The sequence below is a fragment of the Pelophylax lessonae genome (assembly GCF_965119305.1).
Source record: "Pelophylax lessonae genome assembly, chromosome: 5".
Classification (NCBI taxonomy): Eukaryota; Metazoa; Chordata; class Amphibia; order Anura; family Ranidae; genus Pelophylax; species Pelophylax lessonae.
Window position 1 is genome coordinate 10,918,190 of NC_138772.1, and position 20,488 is coordinate 10,938,677.

At 43.6% G+C, this 20,488-nt stretch overlaps 1 protein-coding gene across 1 annotated transcript in view; it reads left to right on the forward strand.

Annotated features, from left to right (window-relative positions):
• LOC309557078 (ubiquitin carboxyl-terminal hydrolase CYLD-like) overlaps window positions 1–20,488 on the forward strand; it is an 89,811-nt gene that overhangs the window by 54,025 nt on the left and 15,298 nt on the right. Inside the window, exons 11-13 of the mRNA XM_082259684.1 lie at window positions 1,741–1,807; window positions 14,800–14,932; window positions 20,286–20,394. Coding sequence (XP_082115810.1) covers window positions 1,741–1,807; window positions 14,800–14,932; window positions 20,286–20,394 — 309 coding nt within the window. The remainder of the gene's footprint in view (window positions 1–1,740; window positions 1,808–14,799; window positions 14,933–20,285; window positions 20,395–20,488) is intronic.

A 20,488-nucleotide genomic window follows, 5' to 3' on the forward strand; every position in this document is an offset into this window, starting at 1 on the left:
CACAGCAGGTGTAAAGACCCGGGAACTCAGCAAAGGGATGGTGGGACCCCGCATAATGGGCACAGCAGGTGTACAGACCCGGGAACTCAGCACAGGTATGGTGGAACCCCTCATAATGGGCACAGCAGGTGTACAGACCCGGGAACTCAGCACAGGTATGGTGGAACCCCTCATAATGGGCACAGCAGGTGTACAGACCCAGGAACTCAGCACAGGGATGGTGGAACCCATCATAATGGGCACAGCAGGTGTGCAGACCCGGGAACTCAGCACAGGGATGGTGGGAACCCCTCATAATGGGTACAGCAGGTGTACAGACCGAGGAACTCAGCACAGGGGTGGTGGGAACCCCTCATAATGGGCACAGCAGGTGTACAGACCCAGGAACTCAGCACAGGGATGGTGGGAACCCCTCATAATGGGCACAGCAAGTGTACAGGCCTGGGAACTCAGAGTAGAGATGGTGGGAACCCCTCATAATGGACACAGCACGTGTACAGACCTTAAAAATCAGCACAGGGATGGGAGGGACCTCTCATAATGGGCACAGCGGGTGTACAGACCTGGAAACTCCGCACAGGGGTGGTGGGAACCCCTCATAATGGACACAGCGGGTGTACAGACCTTGAAACTCAGTCCAGGGATGGTGGGAACCCCTCATAATGGGCACAGCAGGTGTACAGACCCGGGAACTCAGAATAGAGATGGTGGGAACCCCTCATAATGGACACAGCAGGTGTACAGACCTTAAAAATCAGCACAGGGATGGGAGGGACCTCTCATAATGGGCACAGCGGGTGTATAGACCCTGGAACTCAGCACAGGGATGGTGGAACCCCTCATAATGGGCACAACAGGTGTACAGACCTGGGAACTCAGCACAGGGATGGTGGGAGCCCCTCATAATGGGCACAGCAGGTGTACAGACCCAGGAACCCATTACCAGACACTAAAGTATCAGTTTTGGATGGGCTGACCCTTTGTCTTCCATGTAACTTTGTACTGTATGCCCATTATTATTATTCAGATTTGAAGATATCTCTGAGATCTCAGCCCCATTGAGAGTGCACTGCTTAGAAACAGTGAAGTGCAGTCACAGTGTGGCAGTAATAAGAAGGAAGAAGAGCCTTCATATATAATCTGCACAGAAAACTGCCCTCATCTACATCTATAATTGCAAACTTTGCAAAGAATCATTTCTAAAATGTTCTGATTTTATAGTTTGCTACTGAGACAATATAATCAGATAGGATATAGTGAGAGGAGGCTATCGGAATCAAGAAGACCTCCAACCGGATCCAGGCATAGCACAGTAAAGACTTCTTAGAACAGAAGGTCACACGCCTTTTTCCATCACACATCCCCAAAAATAAGAGGATTATGCCTGGTTTCAGTGGACAGAGGGCGGAGCACTGCAAATCTTTTCTTTCCACTCCATTATCGCATAATCTCCATATTTTGGAGACTTGATGAGACATGCGACCCTCTATTCTGAGAAAACTTTGCTATACTTGGCTAGTTATCACTTGGATGTCCCCATATTTATTCCTCAGCAGTACTGTGCAGTTTGTATTCTCATGCAGGGCTGGGACAAGGGGTGGGCAGGTGGGTTGGCTGCCCTGGGTGCAATGATTTATTGCAGAGATGGGGGGCGCCCTGTGCCAGTTGCTTCTGTTACAAGACTGTTATCATAGCTATAGAAATTCTGAAATTAATATTTTTTTTACTTTTTGCTCTCAGACCCGGAGGAGTTCCTTAACCTGATCATGCAGCGAATCCTCAGAGCGGACCCTCTGCTGAAGCTGCAGTAAGTGACATTCCTCTATTCTGGGACATGGAAGGCAAATTTGTATGTACAGTATCTCACAAAAGTGAGTACACCCCTCCCATTTTTGTAAATATTTTATTCTATCTTTTCATGTGACAACACTGAAGAAATGACACTTTGCTACAATGTAAAGTAGTGAGTGTACAGCTTGTATAACAGTGTAAATTTGCTGTCCCCTCAAAATAACTCAACACACAGCCATTAATGTCTAAACCGCTGGCAACAAAAGTGAGTACACCCCTAAGAAATATAAATCGGAGGGCACATTATCGGCTTTCCAGCAATACAAGGAATCTAATAAGAAAAGTAAATATGAAATCAAAATGGCTAAAATCAACTCAGAGAGACAAATAGCGGAGGATAGTAAAAAGAACCCAAAGAAATTCTTTTCAATTTATCAACAGCAAAAAAAAAACTAGTTCAGAGCATGTTGCACACATAATTACCAATGATAGGAGGATGGTTACAAAGGACTCTGAAAAGGCAACCGTGCTGAATGCTTTTTTCTCATCAGTCTTTACACAGGAAACCGAGGGGTACACTGACCATGACTGTATGGTTAGTAGTAATACACAGGACTTGCCGCTATGGCTAACAGAGGGTGAAATCAGGGAAAGGCTGGATAAAATTAACACAAATAAATCACCAGGACTGGATAGCGTACATCCGAGAGTACTCAAAGATCTTTGCTGACAGTATTATGACAGGAAATGTACCAGGGGATTGGAGGAAAGCGAACGGGATTCCGATATTCAAAAAAAGGCATGTCCCGGGAAGTTATAGGCCTGTCAGCCTGACATCGATAGTATGTAAACTTCTGGAGGGGATGATAAGGGAGTATATCGTAGAGTTTGCTAAAGACAACAACATCATTAGCAGAAATCAGCACGGGTTTACAAATGGGCGTTCTTGTCAAAGCAATCTCTTAACATTCTACGAGGAGGTGAGCTGTGAGCTAGATAGGGGGAGACCAGTAGATGTGGTGTACTTAGATTTCACTAAGGCGTTTGATACAGTTCCCCACAAGCGCTTAATTTATAAAATAAGGTCTGCAGGTATCGACCACAAGGTTTGCTCCTGGACACAAAACTGGTTAAAGGGGCGTGTCCAAAGGGTGGTAATAAATAATGCATACTCAGACTGGTCTGAGGTAGTAAGCGGGGTCCCCCAAGGCTCAGTCCTGGTACCAACCTTGTTCAATTTATTCATAAACAGCATTGAGGATGGGATCAGTAGCTCGATCTCAGTTTTTGCAGATGACACAAAATTAAGCAGGGCAACAACTTCACATCGTGAGGCAGAAATCTTACAGAATGACCTTAACAAAATAACGGAGTGGGCAACTACATGGCAAATGAGGTTTAATGTGGAGAAGTGTAAGGTTTTGCACTTGGGAACTAAAAACATAAACGCCCATTACGCTTTGGGGGGGGGGGGGGGGAATCTCTGGGGGAATCAAAAATGGAGAAAGATCTGGGAGTCTTGTTAGATGATAGACTTCACAATAGCATGCAATGTCAAGCTGCAGCTGCCAAAGCCGGCAGAATATTAGCATGCATAAAGAAAGGGATGTATTCCAGAGATAAGACTATAATCCTTCCACTTTATAAAACTCTGGTCCAACCGCATCTGGAGTGTTCTGTCCAGTTCTGGTCGCCAGTCTTCAGGAGGGATGTGTTGGAGCTGGAGAGAATCCAGAGGAGAGCAACTAAAACTGATTAGGGGATTGGAGGACCTTAATTATGAAGAGCGCTTACAAACACTTGATTTATTCTCCCTGGAAAGGAGACGCCTGAGAGGGGACATGATAGCGATTTACAAATACCTCAACGATGATCTCAACATAGAAAAAAAAACTGTTCAGTCGCAACTAATTCATGAGGACACGAGGCCATACAATGCGATTAGAGGAGAAGAGATTTAACCTGAGGCTACGCAGGGGGTTTTTTACAGTAAGGGCTACAAGGTTGTGGAATTCTCTACCACAAATGGTAGTAACTGCAGGGAGTATGGCTACTCTTATAAGACTCTTGGACGTACATCCCAAGGAGTAAAACATTCAGGGGTATGTGAAATGATTGCGCCCATACGCACCTACACAGGTTGAACTGGATGGACTATTGCCTTTATTCAACCTCAACTACTATGTAACTATATGTATCTATGTAAGTGAAAATGTCCAAATTGGGCCCAAAGTGTCAATATTTTGTGTGCCCACAATTATTTTCCAGCACTGCCTTAACCCTCTTGGGCATGGAGTTCACCAGAGCTTCACAGGTGACCACTGGAGTCCTCTTCCCCTCCTCCATGATGACATCACAGAGCTGGTGGATGTTGGAGACCTTGCGCTCCTCCACCTTCTGTTTGAGGATGTCCCACAGATGCTCAATAGGGTTTAGGTCTGGAGACATGCTTGGCCAGTCCATCACCTTTACCCTCAGCTTCTTTAGCAAGGCAGTGGTCGTCTTGGAGGTGTGTTTGGGGTCGTTATCATGTTGGAATACTGCCCTGCGGCCCAGTCTCTGAAGGGAGGGGATCATGCTCTGCTTCAGTATGTCACAGTACATGTTGGCATTCATGGTTCCCTCAATGATCTGTAGCTCCCCAGTGCCGGCAGCACTCATGCAGCCCCAGACCATGACACTCCCACCACCATGCTTGAATGTAGGGAAGACACGCTTGTCTTTGTACTCCTCACCTGGTTGCCTCCACACACGCTTGACTCCATCTGAACCAAATAAGTTTATCTTGGTCACATTAGACCACAGGAGATGGTTCCAGTAATCCATGTCCTTAGTCTGCTTGTCTTCAGCAAACTATTTGCGGGCTTTCTTGTTCATCATCTTTAGAAGAGGCTTCCTTCTGGGATGACAGCCATGCAGACCAATTTGATGCAGTGTGCGGCGTATGGTCTGAGCACTGACAGGCTGACCCCACCCCTTCAACCTCTGCAGCAATGCTGGCAGCACTCATACGTCTATTTCCCAAAGACAACCTCTGGATATGACGCTGAGCACGTGCACTCAATGTCTTTGGTTGACCATGGTGAGGCCTGTTCTGAGTGGAACCTGTCCTGTTAAACCGCTGTATGTTCTTGGCCACCGTGCTGCAGCTCAGTTTCAGGGTCTTGGCAATCTTCTTATAGCCTAGGCCATCTTTATGTAGAGCAACAATTCTTTTTTTCAGATCCTCAGAGAATTCTTTGCCATGAGGTGCCATGTTGAACTTCCAGTGACCAGTATGAGAGAGTGAGAGTGATAACACCAAATTTAACACACCTGCCCCCCATTCATACCTGAGACCTTGTAACACTAACGAGTCACATGACACCGGTGAGGGAAAATGGCTAATTGGGCCCAATTTGGACATTGTCACTTAGGGGTGTACTCACTTTTGTTGCCAGCGGTTTAGACATTAATGGCTGTGTGTTGAGATATTTTGAGGGGACAGCAAATTTACACTGTTATACAAGCTGTACACTCACTACTTTACATTGTAGCAAAGTGTCATTTCTTCAGTGTTGTCACATGAAAAGATAGAATAAAATATTTACAAAAATGTGAGGGGTGTACTTACTTGTGTGAGATGCTGTATGTATATTGACGCCTCTTCAGGCAATGACTGGGTACAGTCACTGTGCGGGACCCTCCCCCTCCCCTCCAGGCATACAAACACATAAGCCACTACTGAAATAACCGAAAACTAATAACGGAAAAGTGTATACATAGAAATGTAGATAGTAAATGCATGTGAAGATGTGTGCGCCTCTGTGAGGGAGATACAAACATTCAATAGTACAGTATGTATTAAGAAGTGCTACAAATAAAAACATAAATGATATCAATTGTGAGCAACATACTGTATATATCAAATGGCAAATAATTACCATCTATATATATAAAAAAAATAAGCAACAGCTGGCGATAGATGAAAAACTTGAACACAAAGTTATAAATGTCAGTAAATTACTGAATTTCACATTTTCAGCACCACTTTTACAGCATTTGAAACCATTTTCTTTGACTGGTTTTGTGTCCAGTTTATAGACCTCCAACTCTCGCAGGGTGCGTCCGCCCCCCGCACCAGGAAACCTAGGGACGACCCTAAGAATGTTTAGGACTTTATTAACCACTTGCCGACCAGCCACCTTAGTTTTATTGCAGCAGGTTGGCTCTATTATGCGAAACTATGTATCTGTACTTTACTTCATGTAGTAGATAAAGGGGGGGGGGGGGCGCGCACGCGCCGATTGGCCAGAGGGGGAGCCAATCAGCAGGTCCAGCGGACGTGATGTCCGCCGGCCACCCGCGATCCCTTCCCATGGAGACAGAACGGCGGTCTGCCTATGCAGACTGCTGTTCTGTCGCAGATGAACACAGGGACCCTCCTATTTAGGAATACAGATCTCTGTGTTCATCCAGTGAGTACATCCCCCTCACAGTTAGAAAACACCCCCTAGGAGCACACTTAACCCTTTGATTGCCCCTGGTGTAACCCCTTCCCTGCCAGTGTCATTAGTACAGTGACCGTGCATATTTTTTGCACTGACTACTATATTGGTGTCACTGGTCCCCTCAAAAGTGTCAGGTGTCCGATCTGTCCGCCGCAATGTCACAGTCCCGCTAAAAATCGCTGCCCTTACTAGTAAAAAAAATAAAAATAACTATATATAACTAAATAAATAAATAAAATAACTATAAAAAAAGAACGATATATATATATATATCAGGGCTTGACAAATTTTCCTGAAAACTAGGAGCCAGCTAAAAAAGTTAGGAGCCAGTTTTTTTTGTTTTTTTTTTTTAAACGAACAACCAAGCTTTATTTAATAAAACGGATACTAGATTTACACATAAATACGACTAGAACCCCACTCTCCTCTATAGCGCAATTGGATGGAAACAGACTGTCTGTCTCTTATCATCCGATGCCATCTGATCCGATCCACGGGATGAATAGAAAATATAACCACCATCCGTCTGCTTTTGGCGGACAGGATCAGATGGCGGTAGATTACTGCTCAATAGAGGAGAATGAAGGGTCCGATCAGGTCTGCCTGGAAAACTGACAGGCGGACCTGATCAGACAGCCCGTGTGAAAGGGGCCTTCGGCTGTGGCATGGCGATGAGAAAAAAAAAAAAAAGATTTTATTTATATATATATATATATATATATATATATATATATATATATATATATATATATTTTTTTTTTAATAATAGGGAAAAAAAAAAATTTTTTTATTTTTTTTAATAATTAAAAATAAAGAAAAAAATATTATTTATTTTTTTTTTTTTTTACATTTAAAAAATAAATTAAATTAATAATAACCACACTCCCTGTCAAAGGTAACTAACTGGACAGGGAGATGGTAATTGCATTAAGAACAAATAGGCAGTGGAAACAGTCATTACAACGGTCATTACTCCCGGCCACCACAAGAGGGCGCCAGTTCCCCATTGGAACCCTCTCTAATCTCAAGTAGGCCGAAAAGCCGGGGCCTCAATTTTCGGACGGCGCGGAAGTCCGTGCACTCCGTGCGCGGAAGTCCGTGCAAAAATGACAGGACACCTTCTGCAGGGCACCCCAGGCGCCAGGTCGCTAATTCTAGTCGCAAATGCGACCTGGCGCCCGGGGATTGTCGAGCCCTGATATATATATATATATATATATATATATATATATATATATATATATATATAGATATATAACTATATAATAAAAATAAAATAAATCTTTACCCTAGTTTTTAGCTGTGATAACTTTTGCACAAACCAATAAATATACATTTATTGTAATTTTTTTTTTTTTTACCAAAAATATGTAGCAGAATATATATTGGCCAAAATTGATGAAAAAATTCGATTTTTATTTTTTTGGTTTTTTTTTCAGAATTGTCGCTCTTTTTTTTGTTTATAGCGCAAAAAATAAAAAAAGGCACATGTGATCAAATACCACCAAAAGAAAGCTCTATTTGTGGGAAAAAAAGACATAAATGTTATTTGGGTACAGCGTCGCACGACCGCGCAATTTTCAGTTAAAGTAACGCAGTGCCGAATTGCCCAAAATGGCCTGGGACTTGCCGACTGCCCAGCAGTACTTATGCTGCGGCAGGTTGGCTCTGTCCCGCGAAACTACGTAACTGTACATTGCTTCGCGAGGACCGCCTAGGCTCACATTTAACCATTTGATCTCCCCTGGTGTTAACCCCCTCCCTGCCAGTGTCATTAGTACAGTGACAGTGCATATTTTTAGCACTGATTACTGTAGTAATGTCACTGGTACCCCCAAAAGTGTCAAAAATGTCAGTTAGGGGTCCGATCTGTCCGCCCCAATGTTACAAAATTGCTGATCGCCGCCATTACTAGTAAAAAAATAAATAAATAAAAATGATCTTTCTCATCATTTGTAGACGCAAAAATTTTTGTGCAAAAAATATGTAGCAGAATACAAATTGGCCTAAAATGATGAAAAAATTATATTTTTTAAATTTTTTTGGGGGAATGTTATATAGAAGAAAGTAAAACATATTACTTTTTTTTTTTTTTCAGAATTGTCGCTCTTTTTTTGTTTATAGCGCAAAAAATAAAAATCGCACAAAAAACTCGGTTTGTGGGGGAAAAAACAGTCACGCAGTGCCGAAACGCAAAATGGGCCCTGATCTTTGAGCAGCCAAATCCTCCGGGGCTTAAGTGGTTAAAACGCGTTCTGACTGCAATAAAACATTGACTCCTGGCCACTGATAACTAAGAGATATGAGAACAACTTGGAAATAAAACCCCTCCCCACCAACCAAAATATCATATCTAAACGTGATAATGCACCCAAACTCACTAAGAAAAATACCCAATACGTTTTCACTCTAAAAAAAGAGCTTTGCCTGGGGTATATTAAAAAAAAAAAAAAAAAAAAAAAAAAAAAAAAAAAAAAAAAAGTGCTCAAAATTAAAAGTGCTGTAACTACCATATGGCAAAGAGCAACTCTGATTCTCTACAGCTTCCAATAATAAATACTTCTCAACAGTGCCATCTAGTGGATTTTAAATAGAATGTTTTTACCTTTTAGATTGATGGGGGATAAGAAATCCCTTGCTCTCACCATTTTCCGTCTTACTCATTCTATATTTATACCAATTATATCACCTTCTAAATGTCTCCGATGTGTGTAAACCTTTAATGGTGACTCATAGGAAGTATTTCTACAACAATTACCAATTCACCATATACACTACTCATAAAAATTAAAGGAACACTTTTTATTCGGAGTGCAACATCAAGTCAGTTTAAACTCCTGGGATATGTTTACATAGTTGGTGAGGCTGAAAAAAGACGCCAGTCCATCCAGTTCAACCTATGATGAGTGTGTGTGTGTTTGTCATATTGATCTGGTCAGTTAAGTAGCAGAGGGGGTTGGTAATCCGTTTCAGCTGCTTTGGTGTTAAAGAAATTACCAACAGGTGCACTAGATAGGCAACAATAAGACGACCTCCAAAACAGGAATGGTTTTACAGGTGGAGGCAACTGACATTTTTTTCCCTATTCATCTTTCCTGACTATTTTTCACTAGTTTTGCATTTGGCTAGGGTCAGTGTCACTACTGGAAGCATGAGGAGATACCTGGACCCTATAGAGGTTACACAGGCAGTCCAACTCCTCCAGGATGGCACATCAATACGTGTCATTGCCAGGAGGTTTGCTGTGTCTCCCAGCACAGTCTCAGGAGCATGGAGGGGATTCCAGGAGACAGGCAGTTACTCTAGGAGCTGTAGAAAGTCCTTAACCCATCAGCAGGACCGGTATCTGCTCCTTTGTGCAAGGAGGAACAGGATGAGCTCTGCCAGAGCCCTACAAAATGACCTCCAGCAGGACACTGGTGTGAATGTCTCTGACCCAACAATCAGAAACAGACTTCATGAGGGTGGCCTGAGGGCCCGACGTCCTCTAGTGGGCGCTGTGCTCACTGCCCGGCACTGTGGAGTTCGATTGGCATTTGCCATTGAACACCAGAATTGGCAGCTCCACCACTGGCACCCTGTGCTTTTCACAGATGAGAGCAGAGTTCACCCTGAGCACATGTGACAGACATGAAAGGGTCTGGAGAAGCCGTGGAGAACTTTATGCTGTTGTTTGCATTGTTCAGCATGACCGGTTTGGTGATGGGTCAGTGATGGTCTGGGGAGGCAAATCCATGGAGGGACACACAGACCTCTACAGGCTACACAATGGCACCCTGACTGCCATTAGGTATCGGGATGAAATCCTTGGACCCATTGTCAGATTCTACACTGGTGCAGTGGGTCCTGGGTTCCTCCTGGGGCACGACCATGCCCGGCCTCATGTGGGGAGAGTATGCAGCCAGTTCCTGGAAGATGAAGAAATTGATACCATTTGAATGGCCCCCACTCTCGCCTGGCCTAAACCCAATAGAACCTCTGGGACATTCTGTTTCGGGCCATCTGACCCTGCCAGGTTGCACCTCAGTCTGTTCGGGAACTCAGTGATGCCCTGGTCCAGATCTGGGAGGAAATACCCCAGGACACCATCCGTCATCTCATTAGGAGCATGCCCCAATGTTGTCAGGCATGCATACAAGCATGTGGGGGCTATACAAACTACTGAGGACCATTCTGAGTTGCTGCAATGACATTTCAGCAAAATGGACTCACCTGCTGCATCATTTTTTCACTTTGATTTTCGGGGTGTCTTTGAATTCAGCCCTCTGTAGGGTGATAAATTTCATTTCCATCAAACAATGTGACATCCTTTCCTTCCTAACACATTACCCAGTCCATACCAGTATAGATCCTAACACATTACCCAGTCCATACCAGTATAGATCCTAACACATTACCCAGTCCATACCAGTATAGATCCTAACACATTACCCAGTCCATACCAGTATAGATCCTAACACATTACCCAGTCCATACCAGTATAGATCCTAACACATTACCCAGTCCATACCAGTATAGATCCTAACACATTACCCAGTCTATACCAGTATAGATCCTAATACGTTACCCAGTCCATACCAGTATAGATCCTAACACATTTCCCAGTCCATACCAGTATAGATCCTAACACATTACCCAGTCCATACCAGTATAGATCCTAACACATTTCCCAGTCCATACCAGTATAGATCCTAACACATTACTCAGTCCATACCAGTATAGATCCTAACACATTACCCAGTCCATACCAGTGTAGATCCTAACACATTACCCAGTCCATACCAGTGTCGATCCTAACACAATACCCAGTCCATACCAGTGTCGATCCTAACACATTACCCAGTCCATACCAGTATAGATCCTAACACATTACCCAGTCCATACCAGTATAGATCCTAACACATTACCCAGTCCATACCAGTATAGAGCCTAACACATTACCCAGTCCATACCAGTATAGATCCTAACACATTACCCAGTCCATACCAGTATAGATCCTAACACATTACCCAGTCCATACCAGTGTAGATCCTAACACATTACCCAGTCCATACCAGTGTAGATCCTAACACATTACCCAGTCCATACCAGTATATATCCTAACACATTAACCAGTCCATACCAGTATAGATCCTAACACATTACCCAGTCCATACCAGTATAGATCCTAACACATTACCCAGTCCATACCAGTATAGATCCTAACACATTACCCAGTCCATACCAGTATCGATCCTAACACATTACCCAGTCCATACCAGTGTAGATCCTAACACTTTGCCCCGTCCATACCAGTATAGATCGTAACACATTACCCAGTCCATACCAGTATAGATCCTAACACATTATCCAGTCCATACCAGTATAGATCCTTACACATTACCCAGTCCATACCAGTATAGATATCCAGCATGATATTTTTCCCCATTGAGATCTGATTTGTTTTCAGTGTTCCTTTAATTCTGTTTAGCAGTGTAGATAATTTGCAGACGCTATCAGACCTGTTCTTCCCACAAAAGGTAGGTAGGTTACATCCTTCATTTATTCCCTGCGGACACATGATCCTAACCGAAAGATCCATTTGGCTTCTGTTTTTATTAGTTTCTTATCTAGATCTCCTTTCCTCTGACCCAATTTAATTTATTGGACCACCCATAAGGATCGGCCATCAGCTTTTCCATCTTATTTTTGTACCATAGGTCTTACTATTGCTCGGTCCTTTTTTTAATATCACGTCATTTACGTGTTCCAGAACCCTGCGTCTCAGTTTGACGGATCGTCTTACCAACATAGAGAAGGGGACAGGGGCATTTGGCTACATATATTACACCCTCTGTGCTACAGTTAGAGAAGGATGGAATATAAATTTCTTCCTCCATTTTTTGAATTGATAGCGTTTTTGACTGTTTGTATATCTACAGGCTTTACAGTGACCACATTATAAGTTCCATAGGTTTTTCTGGTAACCCAAGTCAAGGAAGCTTGTGGTCTGGGACTTTTTTTTTTACAGTTTACAGACATTTATCACTTTGGGACTTCAAGTTTTTCATCTATCTCCAGACACTAGCTGTTGCTTTTTTTTTTTTATGTTTATAGGTGGTGATTTTTTTGCTATTTGATATATATGTTGCTGCAAAGTGGTCATTCTGTATTGGTAATACCAAGACAGCGCACTTTATTTATACTCACTCAATTTTCTCTCCCGGTGTTCAAGGAGTTTCAGGTGCAGCAGTTTTTGTATTTGATTGGCCAGCGCTTCCTTTTTTTACACTACGCCAGAAACGCATAAGCCGCACTCAGCTGCATTTTTTTGCTTCAAACTTTATTGATGCCAGATTTGGTCAGACACACTGATGTGTTTTACCCAATCATTAACAGTTTGGCATTGCAGCTTTGCCATTGTAGCAACTAAATACAGAATATAGGTTCCTACCCTTCTTGGCTCACCCACTTTCTATGAGTAGGGCCATTGGAGTGAAACGCATTAGTAGGCAGAGTTACAACTGGTGGGGTGGGGGGGGGGGAGAGAATGTCTGTCTAACCTAATCTGGCATTAGGTAGAAATTGATTGGAGGAAAGGCGGTTTTGCAGCATTGACAAGAGGCCCAAATGTGAAGGTTATGGCTTCAGCCCAGGGTCCTCCTGGCAATGCCATCCACCGATGCATTTTACCCTGCCCATGGGGCTTAATCATAGAAGATCTCTATGATTTGAGTCTGCTCTCTAATACAAAATCGGTTCCCGATGCTGGCCATTTTTTTAAAGTCCTCTATGCATTCAGTGGTCCTCTATTATTAAGCCCCATGAGCGAGGCGAAACACGTTACAGGGGCGCGACCAGGAGGAGCCTGGGCTAAAGCCATAATCTACACTACTCTGTATGGAGGGTGGGTCTTTATGTGCGCCGCTTTCTTTTTTCTTTTTACCTATTTTTTATTAGTTTGGATGAGCTTATTTGAATGCAGGAACCAGGACAAGTGGTGCGCTGGGAGGAGCAACTGTCCTGGTCGCAATGGTTTACTGTAGGGATGGGGGCGTCTTCCTTCTGTTACAAGGCTGACTGGAGTAATACCAATGGCATCACTACTCCGGTCAGCTCCGTGTTGGTAACAGAGATGAGGAGAGAGCCAGGAGGTGGTGCGGGCTGTGTTCTCGCTCCTGCTCCCCCTTCCTGCCAATGCAGTGCTCCTGTATTAGCAAGCAGGTGGCGGTGTTCACAGACACACAGGAGCTGCACTAGCATTAAGGATAAGTGGGAGAGTGAGCACAGCCCGTACCTGTACTCTGTTGGTAACAGAGAGGAGGAGAGAGCCAGGAGGTGGTGCAGGCTGTGTTCTCGCTCCTGCTCCCCCTTCCTGCCAATGCAGTGCTGCGGTATTAGCAAGCAGGTGGCAGTGTTCACAGACACACAGGAGCTGCACTAGCATTAAGGATAAGTGGGAGAGTTTGCACAGCCCGTACCCGTACTCTGTTGGTAACAGAGAGGAGGAGAGAGCCAGGAGGTGGTGCGGGCTGTGTTCTCGCTCCCGCACCCCCTTCCTGCCAATGCAGTGCTCCTGTATTACCAAGCAGGTGGCGGTGTTCACGGACACACAGGAGCTGCACTAGCATTAAGGATAAGCGGGAGAGTGAGCACAGCCCGCACCACCGAGCGCAGAAGTGTTCAGGAGAGAGTCGCATGTGGAGGAGAGAACATCAACACAAGTATGTGCTCAGTGTTAAAACTGAGCTGCACTGTGATTTTGACAAGGAAGTGACTGCTGGGTGTAGGATCCCTTAAGCTTGCACATCATGAATGGAGGGGGGCACAGTTTGGAATTTTTGCCCTGGTCACTGGATGACCTTGTCCTGGCACTGTCGACACCCAATTCATGTTTTGGACTACAGTGGAAAGTTTCATAGTGCCTTAAGTGAAGCTCCAAGCTTCTCGTGCAAAGGCCCAAATATAAAGACAAAAGGCACTTTTTTTTTTAATGGAAATTTAGAGTTTTTAGCCCTCAAATCCAGGAGTGATAAAGATTGGCCAGCATCAGGATCCCCTGTTTGCATCAGAGAGGGCAGACCCAAATGTGGAGACACCAGAAACGGGCAGCTGTTTTCTGCTTAAAATTTGAACTTCAGACCTCAGATAAGGTTGCGCAAAAATTGTCCAGTGGCAGGACAATATGGCAGCAGGTCCACATGCAGAGACACAAGACATCTTCAGCTGTATTTCAACAAAAAATTAGAGCTTCAGCTACATGTGTGCAGGGTGTATGGTGAGATTAGCAGAGGAGGAGGAAGGGGGAGCTTTATCAATGCTGGCTGAATACCGACTGCTCTGTGCCTGAGAAGAGGAAGATGTAGGCTATGGGAGACAATCACTTACCTCTTCTGCATGCTGCAATGACACTCTGGCCAAAGAAATGCAAAAGACGTCCTTTGCTATGGCGGTGGCATGCTTATATATTGTTTCCTTGGCGGTGGCATTGTTTCGGCAGTTTTGTTCCTCTTGTCATTTTGTGCTCTCCATTCCACAGGTCGAAGGACCAAGGTGTCCAGGAGTGCTACTGCTACCAGATCTTCATAGAGAAGCAGCAGGAAATGACCGTTCCCAATGTCCAGCAGCTTTTGGAGCAGTCCTTCCACCACTCCAACCTCAAGCTGGCCGAGGTGAGAACCAGGTAGCAGATAATGATGGGGGGGGTCCTTGTATTTAGAGGGAAAGTAATATGGCCTTGGTTGTGAGGGAGCAGGCTTTGTTTGACACCCTTGTCCTTTCTTTACTACCTAGTCAGTCACTGATCTGGACAAGTTGGGAGTCCTAACCCTGCTGGGCACTTACTTATTCTAAGCCAGTGACTAACTAGGGGAAAGTATATATGAAAAGTGTGCTAGCAAGGACATTTCTCTTTTTTCTTCTTAAGACCAGTTTTCAGCTGTCATTACTTTAGCACAATGTTTAATATGAAAGAAGGATTCTGATTGGTTGTTGTGAGAAACAATGGGGTTTTCTTGCATGGGTGCCTAAGTAGGGATGATAGCGTAATTGTGTATTGTGGGTAGGAATAGAAAATTCCTTAACTAGCACCATCATCCCTTGATACTCAGAATATTGATAAGGAACTTTAAGGATGGGATTTTGTAGATGCAAAACTGTTAATACAAGAACTACTGTTAAAATTACATTTTTTTTTTTTTTTACAAAATTCGTTATTAAACAAAAACTATTGTTTGGCAGTGTATTCCATATACAAAAAATAAAAGTAGAGTCCCTTTACATTTTTGTTTTTCTACATGTTTCGCCATCCTGGCTTCTTCAGGAAGTACAAGGGGAATGTCTAAACCAGTGCTGGACCAGCCGTAGAGGAGGGTATAAAGACCATGGAGTGTATGGCAACAAAAATGTATCACCACCAGGGGGAGCCCACGATAAACTAGGGCAGTAGTTTTAAAAAAGCAAGCAAAAGAGGAGGGGGAGTTGTGGGACTTTAAATGAGACGCATGGTGGGAATTGCCGTGCATCTCCATCCCTTTTCAGTAGAATAAACAAGGAAGGTCAGGACTAAGAGACATAGACAATCTGTCAGGATAACAATTACATTTATTGATGTCAGCAAATGTACATATAGTCATAATTTAGTAAAAATGAAAACTCATAAGTATTACATGAACTGATAGGAATTGCTCAGATCCAGTGTTCATAAAATAGATTTACAGATGTTAACACAGGAATGATAAAGTAGTTGGGTAAAATCAAAATGTCTAAAAACATAACGAGTAAAACAATGTTGCAACGATGTAGAGATAGTAGAATATGATCGAAACTTCAAAAAACTCGACGCGTTTCGTGGACTTATGAATGCCACTTCATCAGGAGTTGATGTTGGTTTCGAATCTAAAAAATATGTATATAAATATGTATGAAGCAACAATAGCTATATAATAGATGAAAACTGGACAAAGGAGAGAAAAGGGGGAAATAGAATCTCCCAATTTGTCAAAAACGTACGTAGCAATTAATATGCCTGCTCGCACAAGAGGTAAAGACATAGGGCCAAAATGTGAAAAATATTGTTATTTTTTCAAAATTGTCGCATTTTTTTGTTTATAGCACAAAAAGTAAAAATCGCACAGGTGATCAAATACCACCAAAAGAAAGCTCTGTTTGTGGGAAAAAAAGGACGTCAATTTCATTTGGGTACAGCGTCGCACGACCGTGCAATTGTCCGTTAAAGTCACGCAGTGCCGAATCGCAAAATATGGCTCTGGTCTTTGAGCAGCCAAATCCTCCACTTAAGTGGTTAACGACAAAAAAATATCATTTTTATTATACAGGTGGCGCCAACAGTTTGCGCAGCGCTTTACAATATGAGGGAAGACAATACAGTTACAATACAATCCAATACAGGTGGAAATAGAGGGCCCTGCTCATTAGAGCTTACAATTTAGAAGGGAGGGTCGAGTGAAACAGAAGGCAATAACTGTGGGGGATGAGCTGATGGAGAAAATTAAAGTAAAGTTGTTAGGTGTGGATAGGATAGGCTTCTCTGAAGAGGAGGGTTTTCACGGATCGTCTAAAAGCTAATAGGGTAGGAGATAATCTGACAGATTGGGTTAAGGAGTTCCATAGGATTGGAGAGGCTCTGGAAAAGTCCTGGAGGCGAGTATGGGAGGAGGTGACGAGGGAGCTAGAAAGAAGGAGGTTTTGAGTGGAACAAAGAGAGCGATTTAGTTTGGTATTTTTAGACTAGGCTAGTGATGTAGCTGGGGGATAAATTGTGGATGGCTTTGTAAGATGTTTTTTAGTATTTTGAATTGAATTTGTTGGGTGAGTGGAAGCCAGTGGAGGGATTGACAGAGAGGAGTAGAGGACACTGAGCGATTGGTAAGGTGGATGAGTCTGGGGGCAGAATTCATGATGGATTGAAGGGGGGGAGGAGCCTATGTAGAGGTAAGCCAATGAGAAGAGAATTGCAGTAGTCGAGGCGCGGGATGACCAGGGAGTAGATTAGAAGGTTTGTTGTGTCGTTGGTTAGAAAGGGGCGTATTTTGGAGATGTTGCGGAGGTTGAGGCAGCAAGATTTGGACAATGGTTGGATGTGGGGCTTGAAGGAGAGTTCAGAGTGCAGGACTACACCTAGAACCTTGGCATGTGGGGATGGGCTGATAATTCTGCCATCGATTTTGACAGAGAGATCAAAAATTCCAATCTTTTTAAATGTTGGTTAGGAATATATAGAAACTGCGTCCCTTCAATCTGTATAATCTCAGGATCTCAACATTAGCCACTTATAATGCATGAGCTCCCATGGGCTCCAGCAAGCCCATGCATTATAAGGGGCTAATAATTGAGATACTGTAATTAAACCTATTTTTTCCCTTTTTCCAATTCCCTCCCTTGACCTTCCTGATACATTGATGGTGGTCAAGAATCTATAGGATATGTGCTCACCCATAGTATCCCTTACATGTACTTCCTGAAGAAGCCAGGATGGTGAAACATGTAGAAGAATCAATGTATAGGGACTCTACTTTTATTTGTTGCATATGGAGTACACTGTCAAACCATTTTATTCGTGTTTTTAAATTATTTTTGTAAATAAAATAAAAAAATGTATTTTTACCAGTAGTTTGTGTATTTACAGTTTCGCACCTACGAAATCCTTAAAGTTCCTTATCAATATTCTAAGCAGGGATGAGGGTAACATCCCTAGAGCTGGCACTGGTGCTGTGTCTATAAACTCTGTGGTGGGTATTCAGGAGCTGATTTCAGGATTGCTTTTTGAACCATTTATAGGTCAAAAGCATTAAATACAGCCAACATGTTTCGGGGAAAGGCTTCCTCGGGGCTCTAAGCAGTGGATGTTATTAGTATCACATTGCGATGCAATAGAAGACCTATGTTAGGGCCTGATAAAGACTGTCATCTCGTAACAGCACTATGAACTGCCAGCTGGCACTGTGTCCATGGAAGAGCCCAAGACTGCAGAACACCTCCCTCTTTCTATACCATGGATGGGGGTTTCTGTAGTCCCCAATAAATCTTAGAATAATGATTACTGATAAGAGTGCAGCAAAGGAAAAGAGCACAGGGAAGTTTTCAAACATTTCCAGATGGATAAAAAGACATTTTTTGTACTTATCTAACTGATACAACAAAACGCTATAAATGGCGTGTCTCGCAGACCAGAAGGGGGCAAGACTGTTACGGTTTAGGTGGTCGAGTTGCATGAATTGCAGAAGAAGACGCAGCATTCATTTTGTTGGACTCATTTGCGGTCTATGTATAAAACGTTCATTGTGCGGATGTGACAAACACCTGCACAGTTAGAAGAAAATTCACTGTATTTTCTCTAATTTATGTAATTCCTATATCGTCAGCGCCACCTAGTGGCCATAATGTTTTTTTCTGATTGGAGGTATTTATGGGAAAAAAAATGCATTATGGACACTAGGTGGCGCTGAAAATGTAGGAACTAAATAGATTAGGGAAAATGCAGTGATTTATGTTCTCAATGTGCAGATGTTTGTCACATCTGCACAACAGATATTTTATGTTATCTGCATAGACTCCATAGTGTCATTTTTCTGCTTTGTGGGACATACAAACACCAGGATCACAGTATACAGGAGGGTTTTCTAAATGGAGGGCCAGTTTACTGTCCCCCAGCCAAAGTGGGAGGAATAGTGCCCCATCATTGTTATCAGTGGAAGGAATAGTGCCCCATCATTGGTATCAGTGGGAGGAATAGTGCCCCATCATTGGTGTCAGTGGAAGGAATAGTGCTCCATCATTGGTATCAGTGGGAGGAATAGTGTCCCATCATTGGTGTCAGTGGGAGGACAAGTGCCCCATCATTGGTATCAGTGGGAGGAATAGTGCTCCATCATTGGTAGCAGTGGGAGGAATAGTGCCCCATCATTGGTGTCAGTGGGAGGAATAGTGCCTCATCATTGGTGTCAGTGGGAGGAATAGTGCCCCATCATTGGTGTCAGTGGAAGGAATAGTGCCCCATGATTGGTATCAGTGTAAGGAATAGTACCCCATCATTGGTGTCCGTGGAAGGAATAGTGCCCCATCATTGGTGTCAGTGGAAGGAATAGTGCCCCATCATTGGTGTCAGTAGGAGGAATAGTGCCCCATCATTGGTGTCAGTGGGAGGAATAGTGCCCCATCATTGGTGTCAGTGGGAGGAATAGTGTCCCATCATTGGTGTCAGTGGGAGGAATAGTGCCCCATCATTGGTGTCAGTGGGAGGAATAGTGTCCCATCATTGGTGTCAGTGGGAGGAATAGTGTCCCATCATTGGTATCAGTGGGAAGAATAGTGCCCCATCATTGGTGTCAGTGGGAGGAATAGTGTCCCATCATTGGTGTCAGTGGGAGGAATAGTGCCCCATCATTGGTGTCAGTGGGAGGAATAGTGCCCCACCATTGGTGTCAGTGGGAGGAATAGTGCCCCACCATTGGTGTCAGTGGGAGGAATAGTGTCCCATCATTGGTGTCAGTGGGAGGAATAGTGTCCCATCATTGGTGTCAGTGGGAGGAATAGTGCCCCATCATTGGTGTCAGTGGGAGGAATAGTGTCCCATCATTGGTGTCAGTGGGAGGAATAGTGTCCCATCATTGGTATCAGTGGGAGGAATAGTGCCCCATCATTGGTGTCAGTGGGAGGAATAGTGCACCATTATTGGTGTCAATGGGAGGAATAGTGCCCCATCATTGTTGTCAGTGGGAGGAATAGTGCCCCATCATTGGTGTCAGTGGGAGGAATAGTGCCCCATCATTGGTGTCAGTGGGAGGAATAGTGCCTCGTCATTGGTGTCAGTGAGAGGAATAGTGCCCCATCATTGGTGTCAGTGGAAGGAATTGTCTCCTAATATTGGTGTCAGTGGATGGAATAGTGCTCCAATGCCTAGATAAAAGCAAGCAAAGGGCCACAGTTTGGAGACCACTACTGGTATACAGGATTGAAGGGGGGTATCGGTATCCAATCACTGAGCCTGTTTTTTCCCATTGGCAGGTTCCGTCGTGTTTTATCATCCAGATGCCGAGGTTCGGGAAGGACTACAAGATGTTCAGTAAAATTGTTCCCTCCCTGGAATTGGACATCACAGATCTGCTGCTCGATAGTGAGTTCCCGGAAAATCTTCACTTTCATTAGATATCGTATATAACCGCCGATTTACTAGTTTTTCTTTTTTTAAATTAAAGCTCTGATTACAA